Below are 23,772 nucleotides of genomic sequence, written 5' to 3'. Positions count from 1 at the left end.
TGCGTTTTTCCACACATAAAACTGTGTTAATTTGCGTTGCATTACGAAAATTCAATAACAAAAATTACCATGATTCACTGAAGTATCCAGTTTGTCCATCCACTGCTAACTAAAATGCAGGTAAATTGTTTTTGTGTCTTCCTTTGTTCAAGTCGTCTTTATTAGTTGTCTTGCCTGGCGCCGGGAGAGAGTGACAGTACAGCCCATAATGTGAGGCAAGGTTTATGAAAACTGCACATTTTGTCATTTCTTCTGCTCACTCTTAAAATTATATCTCTTCAATGTAGGCACTTCCAGATTTTATTAAACTGTTGTTGCAGAAGTATGAAATATTTAACTTTATAATTTTAATATTTATGTAAACAATAGTAGCTACAGTGATCTATTCTGTGTTTTGGAGGTGACAAGATGAACACCTGATCTTACTTATCACAGTATTTATGGCCAAATTTGTATGTAAGGGTAAATAGGGATAGAAACACCATCAGAAATTGGCCAAACACTGTACAAAATTGCACAGTGAGCCAAACTTTCTCTAAGGTCAGGCCACCAGAAGAGAATAGAAAACACATAATGCTTAGCCTCTTTTTGTTTAATCAAGTCATTGTTACTTCCAATCTTGACATGATTTAAGCATTTAAAATAAATTACCGTAACACCGATGTGAGAGAAAGACTATGGCCAGTGGTAAAAGCTATCCACGAACAACTACATACAAAATCTGAATTCCCTTAAATATACTGAATATAACAACAGACATGGCAGGGGTTTTCTTGTGTGCACAAATCACATTCAGTAACTTACCCTTAAAATCTTAACATCAGTCTTCACCAAGCAGCTGACTTCCTAAATAATTTCCAATTATGAAATACATCTCCAACAGTGTCTTACAGACACGTGGTCCCACATTACATTCTCTGTCAGACAGACATAAGCTATTAGGAGAGAACATGGCTAACGAGAGTTTATGAAAGGGGACACAAGCCATATATACATATATATATATATATATATATATATATATATATAGCTCTTCACAGTGAATCTGCTATTTAGTATCAGTATTATTCTTAAAATTTTGCATCAGAGCTGTTGTTATTGTAAGGCAGTGAATCTGAAGTTCCTACACTTAACAAGCATTTCCTTTCCTTTAAATGGACCCTAGTCCATCCCCAATAGTTAAAGTTTAAACCAAATAATGCAAAGAAAATAGACACAACCTCAACGTGAAGAACATCTAACTGAGATGCCACAGATCTTAGAGAGAGAGAAAAAGTAATCCACAGTCATTAGAACTCAGCACTTCCCTATTTATGATATCCAAAAAGCCCACTGGAAATAGCTTAGCTATTGTACAGTCCCTTGGCTTTTCCAGTACAGATTCAGTGTGAGAGTATCTCAGAGGTAAATGTATTAATGTAGAGATTTGACAAGGTAAGACAATAAAAACAGCATTCCAATACATTTTTTCTCCTTGTGTACAATACAACACCATCACTGTTTGTGCCTTTTCTAGTAAGTCCATTCTTACGGCTGCCGTTCATTCATTCCTCCGGGGTTTTAAAAGCTTGAGAAGGCGGCGTAGTTTCTTAAAGCTTCATGCTTGAGTCCTAACTCTCCATGGAGTCCAGGAACTCTTCCTCAGTGATGTGTTCCAGCCGCCTGAGGACTGTGTCAGCGCTGGTTGCTGGGTAGTCTGCTACTGGGCGGTGGGGTGTAGGGTGGTCAGGTGAAGGGCTGTGGAGAGAAGGGCCCTGGAAGGAACAACAAAGGGTGCGAAGGAAGGGCATCAGTTGGGTGATGGAGGACAGGGAGTGTTGGGTGAGGAGGGGGAACTCCAAATGCTCTGTGGATGACTCATCACTCAGCCCATTTGTGGCCTGAAATAACAGAAAAAAACACCATCAGAATGACACATGATCATATCACGTTTATTCCAGTTCATTTAGTTCATGGAAGGCACCCACCACCGCTGATAAGCTTTGTGTTTTGAGGCTTACCCCGAATCGTTGCTGCATTCCTTCCAGTACTCTGACAACACGGGGTATGCATTCCTGCTCACCCTCCAGAAGTGCATTGTCTGGGCCACTGTAGCGGGTCACATCCACCTCAGGAATAAATGCCCATCGATACCTATACACAGTTGATCCCATCCAGAGTGACCAGAAAGTTTGTGAGTCAGATATTCAGCGACCAACATGCAGAGAAATTAATCGAAATAGACTGCAACATTTGTGATAGGATAACTTATGAGCAAGATATGAATCTCCTTCAAACCAGATATGGGGTCTTACAACTGAAAGATGGGCATCCTTTCTGGAGGGAAGGCCAATGAAGTGTCCAGGAACTTGCAGGCTGACAGGTACATGTCCAACTCTGGCTGGGAGAAATTTACTGGGCCATTCCTGTCGACAGCTCCACGCACCACTTTAGCTAGCCTAGGTGGAAGAAATAAGAAAAAAATGCAAGGTGTTTTAAGGAAGAATGTGAATTAATATGCAGTGACAGGTGTGAGCAAAGAATGAAATGTGGATTTCTCAGTGAAATCAGCTCACTTTGAGACTTCTTTGTCTTCCTGCAGTGCTTTCTCGAGACGTGCGAATACGCGAATCTGAAAAATAAATGCAATATAAAATTTGACATTGTTAAAGATAGATGACACTGAATCATGGATAAGCTGCACATTCAAGAAATGACTCTTGTGAATAACATCAGCCATCAGAGGAATGGATATTACCAATTCTGTGACCATGATTGGCCAAAGGGAGGTGAGGTGCTGTGGTGAGATCCGTAACAGGAGAACGCGAAACATCAAAAATATCTGAGCTGCAACCGCAGGGGTCTGGTTCATACGCAAAGCCTCAGTCAGGCGCTCTGGAGAGAAGAGTTCATTTAAACGACAGTCATTCTGGATTACATGTCTTTTTGTTCAAGTACACTGAATATAAAAATATCAAATACCACAATAAGTTAACAACCAGAACAATTGTACACACGTACCTTGGATGAGGGGCAGATAAAGATGATACTGATCAAGTTCTCCACTGAACATGGCAAATGCCTGGCGCTTCAGAAGCATGGGTTTCTGCTCTGCACTTGGAAACAGTTTCAGGGAGCTGCTCTGCATACCTATGGCACAAATATAGATCCGACAATCCAATAATAAATATTCAATAATGTCCCTGCATTTCACATTTGAATGCACTCATCACACCATTTCCAGAGGTGACATTTCTGGGGTGCTGCAATCACACAGTCAATAAATATGCATGCCACGCAGTGTGACTGCACTGATCTGAATGCTTCTACATTTTTTCAGGGTACAAACAGTTCAAACAAACAGAAATCAGACATCATATAACACAGGGTGACACAAGTAGGCATAGAGTTAACAAACAGGACATGTTAACAGGAGGAGCTAACTGTGTGGAATATGGGGAGACAGACATGGGGCTCAGGGGAAAAAAGCTAAGGCTAAAAGGGTTATTAAGGATGGTGATTTTTAATTGCAAATTATTAGCAGCAACAAAGTGCTGTATGAAATGTGTGAAAAGGTATGTATAGTTTATAGTTACTGTTTTTGATGGGAATGTTTGTGGGAATGCATTTCTAGGCATGCATATTATGTGTAGATGAGTGAATTGGGGCTTGTTTGACAGTCTGTTCAGGGGCTGTTAAAAAGTCAAAAATACATCAAAATCTCAATTTTATGAGGCAGACATTTTTTGCATTGATCGAAAACATAAACTAGAATTAACTGATTCATCACCCAGCCCTAGTACACTATGTGTATGTAAAAATTTATATAAATGTATGTATGTACTGCAGACAGTGGTAGCTACCCATTATTACATGATACTGCTCTCAAATTTCTTGCCACTCTTTCTTGTCGCAACAAGTGTGTTCAAATGGTCGAGGAGGTCAAATAATCTTCTTAACATTTAATAACCTCCCTGAGCTCTTTCCTTCAAAAATATCTCCACGATCCCTTACACTTCTTTGTCTCAATGCCTCACCATTGCTCATTACCTTACCATCTTGCACCTTGCATTCTACTTCATCGTAACATTTACCTGTCAACATTTTCATCACCGCCTCTCTGCATCATAGACAACATGTCTCCTTTAGATTACTAACAACTATTCATACAGCAGTGCAAACAGTCTGAGAAGCTGTACTCACTCATGAGGTCTTTGAACATAGTCTTCTCATGAGTCAGTAGGTGGTCAATGATGGATTTCCAACTGCAGAAAATGCATACATGCAGAGGTTACTGAACAATCATTGTTTAGTTCATTTATCTCATATTTGGATAGAGGATATACTTTCACTTTTAGAAAGGATGCACCAAGATTATTTTAATAATACTGCTTTCGTCTGAGAGAGACAATTGTGTGATCTTTCTGTGTTGAAATATAACAGTCATATCCCAACCTTGGTGCACAGGAGGCTTCCATGGTAAAGAAGAGGGGATCCATGAAAAGCTCAAATGCCTCTTTCTTCCAGGCCCTTTTGGTGTAGGCGTACCCACTCAGACTGCTCAGGAGCTGAGCACCCGCTTCAAAGCTGGGTGTGTTATAGGCACTATATAATAGAAAGTCCATGTTAGACAGCTTTATTAAAGCCCAAAGCTACAATTATCAGCCTGCCTCAAATCCAGGCACCATAATGTGAGGGTTACCTGTGATTCTTCAGGTAAGGGAAAACGTAGTACATGAGTCGAGAGATGAGAGGAACTGCTTTCTCCTTCTCATCACTGCGGTACACCATGTCCAGAAGTGGTGCCAAAATCTGCAGTGGAAAAAAATGTGCTCAAAAGGTGTTTGACTCATTCACACTCTCTTACTCATTCAGTCACCATAAATACAACCACTAAACCCTACCTCAGCCAGGAGTGCCAGAGCCTGTACGCTGTAAGCAGAGGGGGCTGAGGAAGAAACCATAGTGCTGGCTTGAGCTGCTGATTCTGAAAAGGAAATAAGAAGAAAATACTGGGCTTAGTATTAGAAATTGCAGTAAAGCTTTTAATAATTCTGATCTTTTATACAGTAGCAACCCTAAGGGAAACCTTGGGGCTGTCCTTGAGCACCCAGCCCTTATGCATTTTGCAAACATTTTAGCTCAATATCTGTCTTTCTACCTAGGAGCAAACTGTGCCAACTCTGCCTCTCTGCCAACATTACCACCATCATTACTGCTTCCAGACAGGCTGTAAGGCTATTGTAGCACTTGGACTGCTGGGTTTCCATGGAAATGGGGGAAAGTTCCTACTCCTAGTCCCTGGGCTACTAAACTGAGGATAACAGTGGGGTACACCAGTGTTTCCATGGCAACAGTAAAGGTTTTGTAAGCTTTACCAGATCCAATGTGATGGAGGACTACGCTGGCTCACTGGGTCAGTTTTATCAGCCAGTGATCTGAAAATGCCACGGAGGTCAGGGTGTAGCTACTATGGTTACTATCTGACAGGCTCACTGTGTTTAACAACTGTGTGTCTATTAAATTATACCTTACAAAGTGAATTCATTTGGTGATTTGAAATGTGTTGTAGATGTGGAGAAGTGTGCACACCCACCAAAACCTTCTACAGGTGCAGGACCAAACAAGCCTCATTGAAAGGAAAAGGGTGAGATCAGCACAGTGTGGTAGATCTCAGTAATTACATGGCAGGACAACAACGATCTTTGTCAGGTAACAGTTCTTTTGAGAATTGAGACTGAAACATTGTCGTCTTGCCATTAAAATAGTATGTGTTAACTTTGTCAGCAACTGTACCTTTAATGTGTGTATGTGTCTGAGGCATCTACACTTACCATAGAGGTCACCCTCGGTGTCTGCATCATCAGGTTCCTCAGCCTCGGGGCACACCTGTGGCTGAACTTTGACCTCCAGGTTCCGACTGAGCCAGCTGGTCTGCTCCAGAGATGAACCTGCAATCCCACCCACTGCCTCCAAGATTCGCTGGGTCACCTCCTACACAATAATATCATTATGTTACATACACTCACCCACTATCTCCATCAGTCACGGTGCTCTTGATGTCATATGCATGTATATCATCTTTTCCTCACTATGTGACGTCCATCATACCTGCAGATCTCGAGTGTCCTTCTTATTGTCCAGGTTGGGAAGCCGGTTAACAAAGTCATTGAGGATTCTGTAAACCAGAAGCAATTACTTTTACTACTATTTTTTTTTACTGTTGCCTATCACATTTCTCTGAAGGACAATAACAACTGTATGGAAGTAATAAAAGTCCACACAGTTCAATTAAAATTTTATAATCAATCGATAATTTGTTCTGGGGATGGGTGACATGAAAAAAAATCAAATATCACAATATGTTTCAGCCAAATACCTCAATATTCATACTGTGACGATATTGTGGGTTGCTACTGGTGATTTCACAAAATGTTTACAAAATGAGATTTTATAGTAACACCTATATAATAAGCAAGGGGGTAAAAGCAAATAACAGATCAACCAAAATTACATCACTTTACTTCAATGCAGCCTTTAAAAACCAGGCCTTATCACAACATTAAGATATCTAAAATCTCAGTGACAATATCTAGTCTAGTCACGATATTGCTATATTGATATATTACTGAGCCCTAATTTGATCCCAGTGCAGTGAAACTGTGGAATGATCATAATGAATTTCTACCTGATCTGTCTGTTGTAAGAGACATGGGTGGTTGTCCTGTTGTATTAATGAAGTATCACCAATAACACTTAAGAGTACTGGATGAGCAGTGAAAATACAAAAATTAAAACTGACCCCAGCAGTAGGAAATGCCCAGGCGGGGCCAAGTTGAGCTGAACTGACTCTCGGAGGAGACTAAGCAGAGGAACGATGTTTTCCTGCAGTGCCTGAACGGAAATACTACGGACAAGAACAGAGAGAGACGCTGAGATCAGTGATAAGGTAAAAATCCATATTTGTAAAATGGAGTGGGGCTTAGGTTGTTGTTTCTTACATACCTCTGGATATAGGTGTAGCTGAACTGTAACATGGGAATGTCTACCAGGGATGACTTCTGAGAGCGGGGAAACAATAAAAAAAGGTTGACAAATATGAGCAATAATGACCTTACTTGTACTGAAAACCCCAGAATACAAGATTACAGTGTGTATGTGTACGTTTGTGTGTGTGTACCTGGTCTCCTTTGAGCTGATGTGGTTTTTTAACCACCTCCTTGACTAAATGTAGGATGGTGTCAGTGTGCAAGGTGTTCAGAGATTTCACCAGATCCACGATTGTCAGACGAGGCTCGCTGGCCACAGGTAAAACCTACAGAACAGAGTGCTGAGTATTAGGATGTAAACGGGTTTGTTTTCTTTTTTTGGGTTCTAGGTAGTGAGCTCATAGTTCTTACCTTATTTTTATGTCTCCTCTTACTCTTCCTGCTGCTCCACACTGCTCCCACTGAAGCCATGAGCTGAACTCCATACTGCCCTGTTAGAGGGACCAGGAATTCCAGTATCCGCTGTCGTAGGATCTACATAAATAAACACGCATGTATGCACCATTAATAGGAGGAATCTGTGAATAACTAACTAGAAAATATGAAAGCATCTTTCAGGATCAACAAACAAATAATGCAAAAATTCAGATCTGTCATTATATAAACATGTGTCAAGTATACATGTAGCGCAGGAAAAAACATTAAATATACATGGCCCAAACACACACCTTGGTGCTTTTGAAGTACACAGAAGCTGAAGTATGTTTACTGCTCAAGGTGGAATCAGATCCCCTCCTCTGAGACTCTTCCCTTCTAACAACGCCCCATAACCAAGCCATGCTACTGAGCATATGCGGGAGCTCCTCCATCACAGCGTTGCGTGCATTACGGACATCAGCAGGATCACAGGCTACCAGGGACTGGCAGAGAAATAAAGAGAGAGAAGATGAAGACAGAGAGACTTCAATAAATGTCTATCAATTCCAAGGCCTGTATAGGTTACCACTTGTGTATATATATTTAGATGCTTGTGCATGTGTGTGTGTGTGCTTCCTTTTCACCTTCTTATTGTCCAGTAGACAGTGGTGTGTAAGTGTGGTAAGGCCTTCTAGTAGAGTCAGTGGGTAGTCCGGCGCAATGTTCTCTTTCCTACCACTTAGGCTGATCAGAACACAGAGACATAAATTAAACATCTCAGTCAAAATACAACAATGAGTGATTAATAAAGACAGGAGCACTCTGTAATAGCTACAAGACCCAGAATAAGCTATAACATGCCTCATAGCAATGCTTGCATGAAATGCATGAAATAGAACAAATGGGATAATCGTATGAGTATTTGCTTGATCCGAGTGCCAAACTTGTGACTATTGTAAATTAGCAGCTTCCTTACCAAAGCCTATTCTGTGTCCATTTCCTGCTTTGATGTGCTTATGAAATAATAGCACTAGATAGCAATTGTTTTGTTTCTGTGCATTATCTGGTTTCCCACTTGTTCTATTTCATAGTAGTAATGATTTGATTGTGATTAACTGTAATGAAGATCTCATGACCAGAGATCAGGCAATAAACAAGGTTAAGGGATATGATGTATAGTTCATAATTTCTCCACAATCATTTGAAATGTAAAGTGTGTGTAAACATGCAATGCTACGTATGTATTTTTGTAAGCGTGAATATAAGTTGTGTTATCAGTGTTTTTCATTCTACCTCTGACTTGTCTTTCCACCGTCGTGCTCATTCAGTTTGACCAGTTCATCCAGGTTTCTGCAGATTTGAGAAAGGAGTGGAGCCACAATGATGCCTAGAGAGCGACCCAAGTAAGGCAGAGAGGAGCACAGCAGTGCCACCCAGTGGGGGTGCATGGCATAGCCATACTGTGGCTGCAGAGCCCTGGCTGCTGCGGAAACAAACATGCCTTGGGCTGTGATCGGGTGACTTTGGACATACTGGGCAGCCTTGATGGACTGCTGGAAAAGCACCGCTGTCTGCCACTCCCGGGCAAGGGGCGTGCTTGCTGTGGGGGAGTCACGAAACTCCTCAGCCTGTCCAGATGCCCCTGCTGACCCAGCTGCGGAGACAGCTCCAGCAGGCCATACGTGGTACTCCAAGACTATGAGAGCCTGGAGGAGCTTGAGCAGTTCTATTTGTAAGGGGTATTGCTCCTGTCCTCCTCCTGTTCCCAGGTTCACCAGACTCTCTTCTGAAAGGCCTCCCTGCTCTTCAAGAAGCTCTGCACCTTTGACAGCCCCCTTGTCCATCCCTCTCTGGCTGACATACATAGACGCTGACAGGGTAAGCAGGGCATATTGTTGCACTTTACACCCACAGAGGAGTCTGCGGATGGGTTCCAAGCTGGCCCCATTGCCCTCCTGTCCCCGTGCCACGTAGCCAAGCTGGTTCACCATTCGGGTCAGCACCTCCACACTCCTCACCTGAACCTCCCTGTTCCCCTGAAGATCATGTGGACTCAGGCTCAGGTAGGAGGGGTAGTGAGATCGCAGACATCGCAGGCACAAGGACACAAACAGCTCAATGAGCAGGGATGGGGGCACAGAGGGGGAGGAGGAAGGGGAGAGCAGCTGGCCATAAAAACCTTTACCATCCTGGGCCTGCTGGTGACGCTGCAAGAGGTTAGAGACCAGGTTCAGGTGAGCAGCAGAGCTTGTGTCCAGAGAGGTGGAGGAGAGGGCATCCACCAGAGGGCGCTGAGCACTGCTCCTAAGCAGGCTGTCTAGCAGCGCCAGACCTTGGAGCAGATAGCGCCACCCTCCTGTCACAGGGTACAGCAGCACATGGCGGAACAGAGAGTCGATGGCCTCTCTCTTCTCACGCTCCTGTTTCAACAGGCGAGACCTGGCCATGGCCTCCAGCTCAAGATCCTCCTCATCCTCACTTGTCAATGAATCAGATGCTTGCGTGTGCTCTGACTCTGCCCTCCGCAGGCCGTTAACCATGCCTCCTTCCTCTGTGCTACTGCGGTAAGGTCCGGAGCCATAGCTGGAGTTTTCTGTGGACGCCTGGGTGCCGCTCGTGTCAGCTGACTCAGTGTGTTCACTCTCCACTTCCTCCTCTCTCTCTTCCACTGGATCTTCCTCCTCTGTCTCCTCGCTCTCACTTCTAGATACTGCTATGGTGTCGGTTGGTTTGGTCAACTCTGGGTCGCTTTCTAACTCTGCCCACAGGGATTCCCGGTCCACCAGGTTCATGTAATTCAAGGTGGCAGCCTCTGTTGCCATGGGGTTCGCAGATGCTCCAGAACTTTTGGTGGAGCTTCGGCTTCTGTTGCTTAGACTTTTCAGGTTACCTTTAAAGGAAAGAGGAAGTAAGCACGATAAAACATACAGACACATACATACACAAATGTGTAAACCTTTTGTCCTTACAAAATTTCACCCATTCACTATAGAATACAGACCAACAAATGCACACACACCAGCAGTAAGGTTGTGTTTGATGTTCTGAATGGAGCAGCGCTGAGTGAAAGGGTGAAGCATCAACAGCAGAATGGGCTCAAGGATCCGAATCACATCGTTGAGGGACAGAGCCCTGACCAGCCAGCACTGAGCTGCTGCACTCATCGAGCCGTCTGCACCACCCAGACTCTCCACCACAACACACAGGGATCTGAGGGAAGCAAAGTTAGACAGTCAGACACCAGATTTAATTTACTTTTAGCCTACTCTGCTTTTTTACTAAAGCAGAGTAGGCAGCAAATGCTCTCATTTTTTAGATGATGGGAAAATACCAAAGAGAACAGTATGAGGAAGGCGAAGGAAAACAAGCTCTATGGGGATTCAAACTGGACCAGAAGGGGAACATGTGGTTCCAGAGGTGGGCAAAATATACACTTGACCATCGCTGGGCACTGATCCCACAAAAAGTTAGAAAATTTACATAATATTCAAACATCATGACTTTTTTTAAATCAATGGTTTCCTTGATGCAGAAAATTTGACAAGGGTGGTAAATCTAGGGTGTAAAAAGTTCAAGGAATTGTTGAGAAATGTTTCCATGAATAAATTGTTGCAGGGTATCACAGCCGAGCAGATGGTGGCACAAGAAGTTTATTGTTCAAGCCTGTATCTATGCCAGGCTTTGCCCCTGATGACGGCATAAGCCCCAAACGTTGGGCATCTGTTCGCAAATGGAAGAAAAATAAAGAGAGAACTGTGTGTGTGGTATTCTACCATATGTCTGTTTGCCCTGAAGTTCCAGTTGAGCCTACCAGCACGAGTGCATATTGTCTGGGGCTAAGGTCCATCTACTGTTTAATTGTAAAACATCAAACCTCCAGTACACATCTTTATTACAACCATTTGATTACCTAATTTGAAAGAATCCCTGCTACAAACGTATTTTTACATATACAAATATTGGCTAATATATCGTTATCACAAGGTTTTCATCTCCTGAATAATAATATCGGTATCATCCAAGCAAATCCTGTTTTGGTTGAGATCTAAATCACACACAGACCCACAGACAAGCACGAACCGGTCAAAGGAGCGATTGAGGGACAGGGTCCTGTTGGTCTGGATCTCCCTTGTCAGGTGCCACAGAACAGTGAAGCGGTGTAGCGCTTCCAGCCTCACAGCCTGGGACAAACAAAACAGAAGCACATACAGCAGTTTAACCTGCCCATCCTGAGGCTTATTTGTTCACCTCATCACATGAGCTGTGTGTTTGCCTGTCACAGTTCAACACATATCTAGAAGCTATGGACAGAAGAGGTGAAAATGTGTGTACCATTTGATGATCAGGTGGTGTGCGTGCATGTTCACCTTGTCTTTGTGCAGTAGCGCCTGGCAGATGATGTCTTCGCAGATCAAGGCCGTTGGAGCCAAACAGTGAAGTCGGTAGAAGAGATCCACACAGGAAATGTGCTGCTCCCTCCGCTCGGTGTCCAGCTGACTCCACAGCACCTGAGACACACGCTGAGTCCCAACAAAAAAATCGTCACAGCTTCACTACCATTTTTATGTTAAAGCACATAACGAGTTACACATCAACTATTTTTCTTTGATTAACAGCAATCAAACCTGGTAAAAATCAGTGCCCTCCTCTATGGCACGAAGCACAGCAGGGTAGATGGGTGGCACAGTGACCATCTGCAGGCGCCCACTCAGAGGGTTGGAGTCAGAGGTCTGGTAGCGCCTCTGCTTGTCCTGGATGACCAGTGCCAGCGACTGGGAGTGGTTGATGAGTTCTAGTAAGCAGGCTAATGCGGTGTGTTGGATGTTGTAGTCCCTGGACAGGCAGCACAGAGTCATCAAGGACCTCAGCCATACTGGTAGGCTATCCACATCGCTGTCTGTGGAAAATAAACACCCCAAAAAATTTAAAAGTTTTGATTACTCCTTTGTGTGTTGCAGTATGTGGTCAATCCATGGTGAATATGTTGCTAGTGTCTACAGACCTGTGTTACTGAACATCTCTGTGCAGAGAGCCAGACTCTCCTCTTCACTCAGGTAGAGGGGGAAGGTGGTGCACTCCAGCAGCAGGTGGCACGTGGCTGTGAAGGCCTGTCGACATGCTTCAGAGATCTCCGACCTGCCCCGGGGCATGAAGTCAGCCCCCCAATTCAGAGACCCTACAGACTTGTGCTCCTTTTTCTTCTCGGAGCTTGTTGATAGCCGGGCATCAGACGAAGAGCGGGGTCTGTTTTTGTTTGGGGTGAACAGTTCAGCCAGTTTGTCTTTAATGTCCCGCCCACCCAGGCCACCCAACACATTTTTCTGATCCAGAGGGACAGCAGTTAGGTCAGGCTGGGGTGCCTCCTCTTGTTCCCGGACATCCTCCACCTGGACCAGCAGGTATCTGAAACAAAGAAGGGGCAACAAAAAAATGAACATGAAGAGATCACAGACCACATTCACACTTGGTTCTACCATTCAACTCAGGTGATCTGATCACAAGCAGACAGTGCTAGAACAGGTGTGAAGGAGTTTCATGCATCTTGGAGTCACTTTTTGATTTGATCGCTTAAAACCACCTTCGGAGATGGTCAGGTACGTACTGGGCCACATTATATCTGTAGTGTGAATCTTGATGTGTTTCAGTGCGTCCCTAGAAATACGTTAAGACTGCCTTAGCACTTTGTGGAAGGAAGGAGCGTTTGATAACATGGACTGGGTGTGACATTTAAATTTGAATCAAGGTTGTTTTCACAGTGAGATGGTGTGTTTTCAAAAAAAACAAACACCACCACTACCAAAAAAGTAGGGGCCAACTCGTTTGTGAATGGAGCAGAGATAAGGAATAATACAGATAGGGAATATTCTGAAGATAATGGAAACATGGAATATACAACTGAGGAGGAAGGTCTGCGGGAACATGGAGGAAATTACACAGGAATCATAGTAAGAAAGGAAAAGAAAAAATGTAATTCTAATGGGTCAAAGGCTGCAATCACAAATCCAGTCACAAGTGGTCACTGGAGACACATTTGAGACACGTGATAACTCCTCGTACACACTGTGACTTGTTTCTGCTTTCTACTTGTGATCAGATCATCAGAAATGGATGTTAAAACCAAACTCTCACAAGCTACAGTAAATACAAGGGGATCACAAAGAGGTCTCCAACCAAAGTTAATCGCCAATTTATAGTGTACCTTGTGGTAATGAAGGCCAGGATGTCCAGCAGACACTGGGTCATGGTGTCTACACTGCCTCCCTTCCTCCACACGCTCTCGCCTTCCTTGCACATGTTCCCTCCCTCTCTCCCGAGTCCCATCCCCGGCAAGAGCTGCTGTTCTGACGGTGAGGCGCTGATGCCCAAGCCACTGTCTTCAGACCGGAGTGGCGGGAACACATCATCTGCATGTTCTGCCTCTTGTCCCTCATTTCTGTTTGGCTCTTCGTCTTCATGGTTTCCTTCAACCTGACCGCTGTTGCTCTCTTTCTCTCCTTCCTTTTCGACATCCTAGATGGAGCATTAAAATACATTATCTGTGGCACCATCCAGCCTCAAAGAAATCTTTTTTTTTTTTTTAGAAATTACACTTAAGTAATTAACGGCATAAACAGGGTCTAACCTCAATTTGTTTGTCTGCCTCCTCCGCTTCTTGTACTTCTGCCTCCTGTGTGTGTGCCCCTGCCTCAATGTCCATGAAAGCCACAGGCATCTGGATCTTACTCAGGACCTTGAAGCAGGCACGCAGGCCCTGTGTGAGCTCTGCCAGGTCCACAGAGGCCATGTGGGTGCGCAGCGTTTCCAGCATGCAGCCCAGCATCTCAGGAAGGAAGTGGGACTGGATGTCTGCATGCAGCTCCTGTTGGACGGAAGACACGCGACAAAACACAGCTAAGTGTATGCAGGCACGGTATCTATGAATGTGTGTGCCAGTCAGACTTGGATCCAAAGAGAAGTATACAAAATTGACTGTCAACGAGTCAAGGTGATATGGTCTTAAATTTATGAGGGTGTGTGTGTGTGTGTGTGTGTGTCTGTTGTTTACCAGAGGTATAACGTCTAACAGGAATATGATGAGAGTGGACATCTCTTTTACAGTGGGGGCAGGGTGGCTGTTATCCTGCTGGGGGGGTGTTGGTGGGTCATCTGGGTCACTATGGAAAACATTAGAGCTGGCATTGGCAAGGACTTTGTGATACAATACATACGCCTTAGAGAAAACTTTTTTGTACAATTTTAGATGATATGTGATGGCAACATAAAGGCTCTGTGTCACAATCATTCCCACCATACCTGAGAGAAGCACAGAAGCGTCGGGTCATGTACTCCCACAGGTACTCACTGTTCATGCAGCTCACCAGCATATTCATTGTCTTTATGATTTCAGACGCATTTTTATTCTCTTTTATCTTACTGTTCAAGACAAAAAAAAAAAAAAAAAGGAAAACACCATCAAAGAAATTCAGCAAAATGTGAGAGAGCTTCCTGACCAATTTCACCGGGTTCACCTGTACAAGCAGACCTATATAATACAAGTGTATGAATGACTGAATGAGTCTTGTCTTCTGACCCATCCCTAATTAGATTATAAAACACCAAGGCACAAATAAACAATAGAGTCATTTTTCTATTATCCAGTGCACAGTAACGTTTACACTCTTACCACATAAACCAGATAAATAAACAGAAAGGAGAAAGAAAGAGAAACAACAACAACAAAGATATCAGATAAATGCTCTCTTTACATGCTTATCCCAAGCTTTATCCAGATAACTGGCAAATGCAAATAATGATTTATACTGAAAGGGCCATTTAGGTTTATCTGCATTGCTTAACCAAATCAGATCTGGACTCTGACATCTGCAGAATAATTTGAAATAAAAGTCATGGCAAATCGAACAGTAAACACAAAATGAAACTCTTGCGCAATTTTGCTTGATTTTGATTTTGTTTCATTCTCAATTTCACTGTATGTTCCCCTGGTTTCAGCTCTAAGTGCAAACGGCTGATTCTGATGACTCCATCCCTCGAAAATGTCAAGTAATCCTTGTTTTTCTACAGAAAATTTTAGTTTGAAGAGGATTAGGATATTGGACGAGCGTGGGGTCGGGGTCGGGTATTCATGTTTGCATGTGTGGTGGTGTCACAGTATCACACCGCATCATTCCATTCAATGCGTTTCTCACCTGTATGTTATGATTAATTGATAAACCGGCAAATAGATTTTGTAAGAAAAACACCACGTGTTAATGGGGTCTTTCTGTCAGCTGCAGTTTTGTCAGGTAGGCGACTGTTCAATGAAGATGTTATTTACATATTTTCAAGCATTTCAAAGTAGAATGTCTTTGTTTTAGTGGCATTCATCCAAAAACCTACCTTTTCACTCTAGCCTTTAACTAGCTCCTATTTTATTCCACACTGTTGTCTTTTATTGTTTTATTTGCATCTTTTGTTTTATTTCAAAGTTCTCGTTTTTAGCCTTTTCTTTTTAATTCCACCCTGTGCTGTTTTTTATGTTTTATTTAATGTTTTCAAATGTTCTTCTTTTTATTATGAAGCACTTTGAGCTGCAATTCTTGTACAAAAGGTGCTATACAAATAAAGTTTTATTATTATTATTATCATTACTAGTCAACACTGGACATTATAAGATAGTTCTGTGAGCATCCTTGCATATATCCCATGAACAGACCCTCTCACCTGGCCAGCTGGTTGCCTGTGAGCCCTGAGCTGATGATGTTTTCCTCCCCAAGCATCTCACGGCAGTAACTGTGAAAGGCCCGGACGACCTCCAACAGCACACTGCTCAAAACCAAAGGACCTGAGGGAAAACATGACAACCATCATTGTTTCTGGGCAAAGTTTTGGGCAAAATACCCTTCCTCAGACTTACCCAGACTGAGACAAAATGCTCAATACCATTTTCACCTCTGCACATCCAGTGGTTTGGTTTCTCTGGGTAGCATTTCGTGTTAGTTTGGCATAAAGACTTAAGGTCTATGGGAGTCATTGGCCTAGCTCTGTCAAAGTGAAAAAACATTCCCGCAACTCTGAAACTGTGTTATTTACACAGTGCATCATGTGTATTTCAAATACACATGATACATCATGCTACCCACTGGAACTGAACCATTGGATGTACAGATGTGAAGAAGGTAAAGAACATCTTGTCTTACTCTGGGTAAATCGGAAAAAGGGTATTATGCCAAAAATGTTGGAGTATTCCTTTAAATAGGCATTCAATAATACATAGGAAATAAGTAGGTATCAGGGCAGAGTTTGTGTAAAGTGGTACTGAGGCATTTTGTGGTATTTGCATGTTGCAGTGCTTGCCTATTTCTGGTTTATCCAGCAGGCTGATGATGATGCGAAAGGGCCTCAGGTAAGCCATCACATTCTCTGGGTCGCTCTTCATATCCTTCTGTTTCAGGATGTTAATAAGAGCCTGAAGTCACAGAGACAAACAGATGAGAAACACACCTAAATGTACAGTACAAATATATACATACCAAGACAACTGCATGCACACCCAACCTACATTAAAACTGTGTATGTATCTGGATCACACTTCCTTTTATTTACTCTAGATCCAGATATGCTTGGATTTATCAGCATTTGAGTTTATATGAGGAGGAATCATGTTTTGCTGAAAAGAGACTTAATATTTGTTTGGGCTTGTGATGCGTGGGTTTCTGCATACATGTACGCATTGTTGAATGTTTCAATGACCTGCACAAGGAAGTCTTTGGAGTAGGTGTTTAAGTAGAAGGTTGTGTGTTCCTCCATGGTGGTAGAGAGGGTGGAGTGTGGAGCCACCATTTCCCCTTTTATGTCTACACCTAGAAAACACACAAATAAGCACAAATATTTAGCTCATCAACCAGACCAATACTTTGTGATGCACGTTTTGGTATTTGTGCAAATTGTGGATTATATGCTCATGCATGCGTCAGTGGCTGAAGCGATGCCTCTTAGTTTGTGAGTGATCAGCACCTAGAAGCCAGGCATAGAGGCGTCTGTTGAGGGACATGTCTCGGCGGAGCAGTGTGAGTGAAGCTGCAGACACCACTTCAACCATGTCCTCACCACTCAGTGGAATACAAGCCTCCTCTGGCTCCTAAAAAACAACACACAAACACATAAGCTGAGGAACAACAGCAAGAGACAGTGAGCTGAAAGACAGGGAGAGTCTAGACACTGGAAACACTAATGGAAACAAATGAATGTAACAATCATCTGCAACTTTTACATAAGGTACTGTTCATGTTTCTACTCTCCATTAGCCACTGATGTAAAAAGAACAATAATAACAATATCAATAACAATAAGAACTTTATTTATATAGCGCTACAGCACTCTACAAAACTTTACATGTGCATAACAAACAGTGATCAATAAAACACAATAGTGATTCAGCTCATGAAAGCTTTTATGTTTTCTGCTGTAAACAGTTAGTAATGGGTAGGTCTTTTCCACCAAGTCCGCTGCTGCACACTTGTATAGGAAGTGATGTGTTTTTGGGTTCCAGCAGCAGCAACAGCAGTTTGTTTAGAATAAATAATTAGCATAATACTAGTTAGCAAGAGAAGCTAACACAAAATCATCAACTGTTAACTTCATTAACAGAAAACCAGTGGGAAAAGACGTCACAGCATTGGACACAGCATTTGATTGCTGAGTGCAGTGCAAAGATGGCACCAGAGATGTGTGTGCACTCACCAAGCATGCAGCAAAGGGGAAGAAGTAGAGGAGGATTTCTAGCATGTTCCTCTGCACCAAGACATTAGAGTCTTGCAGCGTCAGACACACCGCCTTCACCTGGGGACACACAGAGGCAGACTTTGTTTGCACAGCTGAAAGAAGAGTACCCTATATTAACATAATGATGAAGAATAAACTCAAGCATGTGATGTCAAAATGTTCTCACGGTGCAACTGTCTTCCTATTCTTGACAGGAACAAACACAGATACTCACCACCAGGTGATGGTCGTAGCCGAGCATGTGTGTTTGCCGGCGTGGTGACACCGTGCGGTCAAAGTGGTTGACTATAAAGAGAGTAGCTGGCAATCGCACTTGGGGACTGACCAGCATGCTGCCCCACAGGGCCCCGTAGAAGACCTGCTGGCCCACCAGCAGTGACAGCCTAAGCAGCAGAGCATCAGTCCTGGACAGAAGGAGGACAAGATGGGGCAGGAATTCGACTTGAAGGCAACACTAAGTCTACTTATTTATAATTAGTGGCAGCAGGATGGGCTGGTGGTTACTGAGGCCGTACACCAGCTGGGGTCGTTTCCAAATCTGCTCAACCATCCTTAAATAAAAACTTTAACTCTAATCATGCTCTTATCTTTCCCATCCCATTTCCCAGACTGAACGATTCTAACCCAAATGATTCTAGCCAAAACCATGGTTAATGGCTTAACTTTAGCACTACTTCGAGCATGTGCAGCCTGTCTCTGTGCAGCTGTCCAGTCTATTCCTATTGTGCCAACTACCATGTCAAAAATCACTCCCACAAATCATCCAACTAGCAACTTCAACTGGTTGTTATGCTGGGCTGTTACTAAAAATAATGAAATAAAAATTATCTTCAGTTTTTCATTTTTGATGTTATCTTGCTTGTTGCTTTTGCACTTTCTTTCACTCTTTTCTGGACAGCTGAGAGACAGGTGTGACGGCCTGTCTATGCACAGTGCTGGATAAAATAGTGCAAATTAAATAGTGCAAGTTGTCAGGTTATAGATATGACTTAGTTGTGAAAAAATACTCGAACTTAAGAAAAAAAGAAATATTGTTTGTCACATGTCAGTCTTTCCCTGAGATGTCTGTTTTATGTTCCTCTGTAAACTCCCATAGAAACAGAGACAGAGAAAGGGTGTACCTGTCATTGACCTCCAGGCCCTCCTCCAGGCCTGGCAGCAGTCCTGTTATGAAGGCCTGGAGGCTGGGCAGTAAAGCCCTCTGCAGGGGGAGGTAGTAACGCTCGTACAGCGTCAGCAGGACAGGCTTGACTGCCATTGCTGCATGGCCCAACAGCGGGAACAACCCTGAGCTAAAAGTAGGCACATGCAATAAGACACACGTTAGTAAATTCATTCATAGCACACATAACCAACCCAACACAAACACTTCCCCCTAGATTAAATTCCCAAGCCTGCTCCCTCACCTGTAAATGAAGAGATCCTTGGCCAGCCATTTTGTTCCAATTATTTTGAAGATGACCTCATAGGTCTCCAAAGCCTTGAGATGCACTCCACTGGGGAGGGCTGGGTGCAGGCACTGGGCTAGACGCTTCCCTATGATCAGCCTCTTGGGCAGGAGGGAGTAGCGAAGGTTACTCTGCAGGGCCTGGCAGAGAGAGAGAGACAGTGGAAAGACACAAAGAGAGACAGAAATAAAAAAAAAACACTAATTTACTGAGGTGAACCATTAGCCAGAGCCATCCAGTGATACAAAAACATCAAAACATACAAACTGGAGAGGCAGGACTGTTTGCATATCATTTGTCTCACAGTTTTATGTTAAACAGATGAAAATGTTCTCTATCTCTCCCTCACATTCTCCATACATGAACTTCCAGCACATATTCTAGTCCATCAGCACACAGACACTCCAAAGTAAACACCCCTTTTACCTGGGACACATTCATTGGCCAAAGTCCACTTTGGACGGATGATTTGAGCACTAAACTGATGCTGGGTAATAGGATGTAGCCTATTACACAGAAAGCGCCATTGAGTGAATGTGCATCGATATTGTCTAACATTATTGCAGAGAGCTGAAATATATAAATCAACCCTGAGGTTAGCACACTCAAACCATAAACCAAAAGAAAGGCAACATATAAATGCAAACCCCAATTTAAATAAAACACTGGAACTCATATGTGGTAAGATAAGAGTTACTTTACATGTTTTTCTTGATTGTTTCTTCATGTGTTGAGTCATGTTCACAATTAAGAGGGAAAGTGGATTTGGCAATTTCCAATTTACATCTGAATAAAGTAATTAGCAGATGTTTCTGTAGCATCACGTTGTCCATATTCACTGTACCTTATTGAGCTTGCCCAGGGAGGAGATGAGATCAGCCCACTCACTGGAGGACTCAAAGTTTCGCAGTGCCTTCTCGATGACCGCCGCGTAATTACGGTAACGGTAGTCATTCTGCAGTTCGAGCTCCTCGGGATCCATGATGCATCAGTCTCACCCCAGCATGTTTAGCAGTATGAATCTAGAGAGGAGGGTAGGCACAGATCTTAGCTGAGAGTTGGAATAACTTTTGGATTTGAGGCAGCGGGATTTATCAGACTCGCAGGAAGAGTCAACTCCCCTACAGTATCTACATGTCTGTAACTGGTTAATCCTTTTGCCTCTGAGGCTTGTTTCTAGCAAACAAAATTAGGCAATTAGCTGTGTTCACTGACAGGCACAAACCCATGGGCGATGGTGACAAATGCTCTCATTCATGGCTAGATAAGTGCTTGTCTGACTGACTTGCCTCTCTCTGAGGAGGGAGGAGTCTTTCAAACACAGACACACAAACTGCAAGCACTACCATGTGAAAAAAAAAAAAAAAACAAGCTTGGGGCAAGCTACCCTAACACAAACATACACGGGGAAATGGCTGTAATATTCTAATATTCAAAGAATGAAACCTTCAAAATCTTGGATAATTGAAATACACTATCGCATGAGGCATATAATCCTAATGGGCATAAACACCACTTAACAGCCTAAGAAAAATTAGTAAAAACCCTAATGATAAAACTGTAGAAACATGAAATAACCGACTGCTGAATATGTAAACTAGAAACAATAGCTGCCTTGCTTTCCTGCACATGGCAACGGGCTGTGCCAAAGAGATGGGCGGGGGAGTGGGAAGGCAGGATTAGAGCAGCACAGACATCTGGGCATCTGGACTCCCTGTGGCTGAGCCGAGGGGCTTTAGCACCATCGTGGGCAAGCCCTGCAACACATGCTCAGGGCAAAGCTGTAGACAGTGGACTTTCAGTACAACAACAGAAAAGCCACAGAAAAATGTCTGTTCAAGGAAATGAGAGAAGGTGTAATGGTGCTGGGGGGGGCGCTTAGCTGTTTGTCTGGAACAGGATGAGAAGGAGAAACAAGAGGAGAAACAGGAGAAGAGAGTATGTGGAGGGATAACTTTTCTGATGAGCAAGCAATGAGGAGGGGGCCTAAGTGATGGAGTTAAATGACTTCGCTCCTCCTCCCCCTGATTGTGCACTGCACACTGCCAGAGACTTAAACCAGTAAATCACTGGGCAGCGCCTGCACTAATTACAATTTAATGCCTTGTCAAAGACACGCATACTTACACAAACTATAACCTGCTGATGAATTACCCTGATCACAGTTTCTCTGTTTGCCACTGAGAGTGCTTACGAGGAAAGAGGAACCAATTTGCATTGCTCAAAAATATGCAATGCTACTTTGCTGATCTACAGTACGTAGGTAACAGCATTTTTTTTTTTTTTTTTCCGTTTTTGTTCTCTACTGAGAAGATAATTCAGGAACTGCAGCTAACAAGTCACTGATGAGGCAATAAGAGGAACCAAGCCATATGTCAGGCGCACTATTCAAAGCTAATTCAACCAAAACTGGTAGTCAACAAATTATGAGAATACATCTTCACTTCCTGTTAATGTGTGCATGTGTTCATGTAAAGAGAGAGAGAGAGAGAGAGAGAGAGAGAGAGAGAGAGAGAGAGAGAGAGAGAGAGAGAGAATGGATTCCTATAGGCTATTTGCCAGTGTGTTGGCAGTGGAAGCTGACTGTGTGCTTTGAGGGTGGACACACGGACACACACACACACACACACACACACACACACACACACACCCCCCACTGCAGAGCAGAGATATCAGTCACCTGACCGACGCCACCACAACAGTCAGAATGTGGCAGTGTTTTGCTACACAGGAGAAGACATTACATGTACCAGTAACTGCATCTAACCAGAAGCACTGTCGGCTTTGGCCTGATGCGTGTGGCATGTGCCATCTCTGACTGCTGAGTGCATTATGTAACTGCTTGGCCAGAAGAGCGCCAGGGATAAAACCTGACTGGCACAACGTATGCCAGTGTGCGTCTTCCATAATATGAGCAATGGAGAGTTGGTATACAAATTAGACATTTTTAGATTTTAGGACAAAGCTACTATACATGGCTAATACACACTCCCTCAGTGTATTCCTATGTTACACTTGACATAAATCATAAATTAGGCTGCGGGATGGAAATAATCCAAATTATAATATGATAGAATATGATGACCACCTGCAAATCCAAGGCGTAGTGTACCTCCATGGTAAATTTTCCTGGTTATGGGGCATTTTGATGGCGCAGTAAACAGCAGTTAGCTTTAGGATGCATCAATGACTCACCAAACTGAGAGGCAGGCTCAAGATCCGCTGAAGCGCACAGGCTTCACACCGATCCGACCGAAATCACAGGCCCTGTCCCCATCGCCGGTGCAAATGTGGCTCAAAGACAAGAGGAAACAACCTGTTATTGGTCACAAGCAGGTCTCCTCATCCCCGGAGCGGCAGCCACAATAACCATAACCGGGAGGAATCCTCCAACTCAGCTGATTCAGCCCTGACCTGAGCACGGAGAGCGCACTTCCTCATACAAAGGGGGTGGGGCGGGGGTATATTCGCCATCAGGAGATTTGTTTTTGACCTCAGACCTCTCTCAGAAAGGAAACACACCGAAGATGCATGCTAAATAGTCGCTCTGAGCAAAAATCAAACGAGTTAAACCGGCTATACCCTGCACACGGCTTTATCATGGAGGTATGATAGCAGTCTCATCCCACCGCCGTCCGGTTTTGGTCCAGTCCAGGATGTGCAGTGTTTACAAACCTCTCACCTCACTGTCAGATATTTGGGCAAAGCGAGAAAACTGCTGTCGACACAGCGCGGCAGTTTCCCTTCTCCGCTTGTTTGTTTTTGTTCGGGAAATACATGTAATTGCAAACAAATAAAGCTTTGTCTTAACGCATCGCATGCCCTTTTACTGTGCTCAACATTTTGAGCTCTGCGTCTATAGAGACCATCTCTGCAGACAATGTAAAGTGAAGTCATAGAGCAGGGGTCTCTAAGGCTCATGTAATACTTAGCCTATATTTATTCACATATCTTATCAAACCACTCCTCAAGTAACTTTAAAGCCATACCAGCCCAGTAAAACAATGTATAGGCATGTATCATTTTGTGAATTTGACTAGATTGAAATGGGAAAGGGGTTCCAAACCTTGGAACCCCCCATCCCACCTTGGAATCCTTGGAATAATTCAACTATTTCTTCTTTTGTACATAAAGAAATTGACCCAGAGGTCCACAGTCTGGGCCTGCTACACCCATGA

General features: G+C 43.4%; 1 protein-coding gene across 1 annotated transcript; it reads right to left on the bottom strand.

Moving 5' to 3' along the window:
* Window positions 1–576: 576 nt before the first annotated feature.
* On the bottom strand, window positions 577–23,012 carry dop1b (DOP1 leucine zipper like protein B). The gene is made up of 38 exons (XM_030080580.1): window positions 22,790–23,012; window positions 20,439–20,616; window positions 19,553–19,734; window positions 19,268–19,438; window positions 18,361–18,550; window positions 18,105–18,203; window positions 17,379–17,502; window positions 17,115–17,224; window positions 16,719–16,830; window positions 16,086–16,206; window positions 14,679–14,798; window positions 14,431–14,539; window positions 14,008–14,244; window positions 13,585–13,895; window positions 12,388–12,788; window positions 12,011–12,282; window positions 11,753–11,905; window positions 11,466–11,566; window positions 10,405–10,595; window positions 8,679–10,275; window positions 8,030–8,129; window positions 7,697–7,888; window positions 7,380–7,502; window positions 7,160–7,294; window positions 6,985–7,040; window positions 6,782–6,886; window positions 6,091–6,157; window positions 5,814–5,973; window positions 4,884–4,966; window positions 4,682–4,791; window positions 4,435–4,584; window positions 4,183–4,244; window positions 3,001–3,129; window positions 2,738–2,874; window positions 2,556–2,611; window positions 2,295–2,438; window positions 2,001–2,133; window positions 577–1,880 (listed from the first exon to the last, which is right to left on the bottom strand). Exons 2-38 carry the CDS (start codon window positions 20,574–20,576, stop codon window positions 1,611–1,613), a joined length of 6,951 nt encoding a protein of 2,316 aa, XP_029936440.1. The 5' UTR covers window positions 20,577–20,616; window positions 22,790–23,012; the 3' UTR covers window positions 577–1,610.
* Window positions 23,013–23,772: the final 760 nt, after the last annotated feature.

This window comes from Myripristis murdjan, chromosome 21 (assembly GCF_902150065.1).
Source record: "Myripristis murdjan chromosome 21, fMyrMur1.1, whole genome shotgun sequence".
NCBI classification, from domain to species: Eukaryota; Metazoa; Chordata; class Actinopteri; order Holocentriformes; family Holocentridae; genus Myripristis; species Myripristis murdjan.
This window is presented reverse-complemented; position numbering and strand designations above follow the sequence as displayed.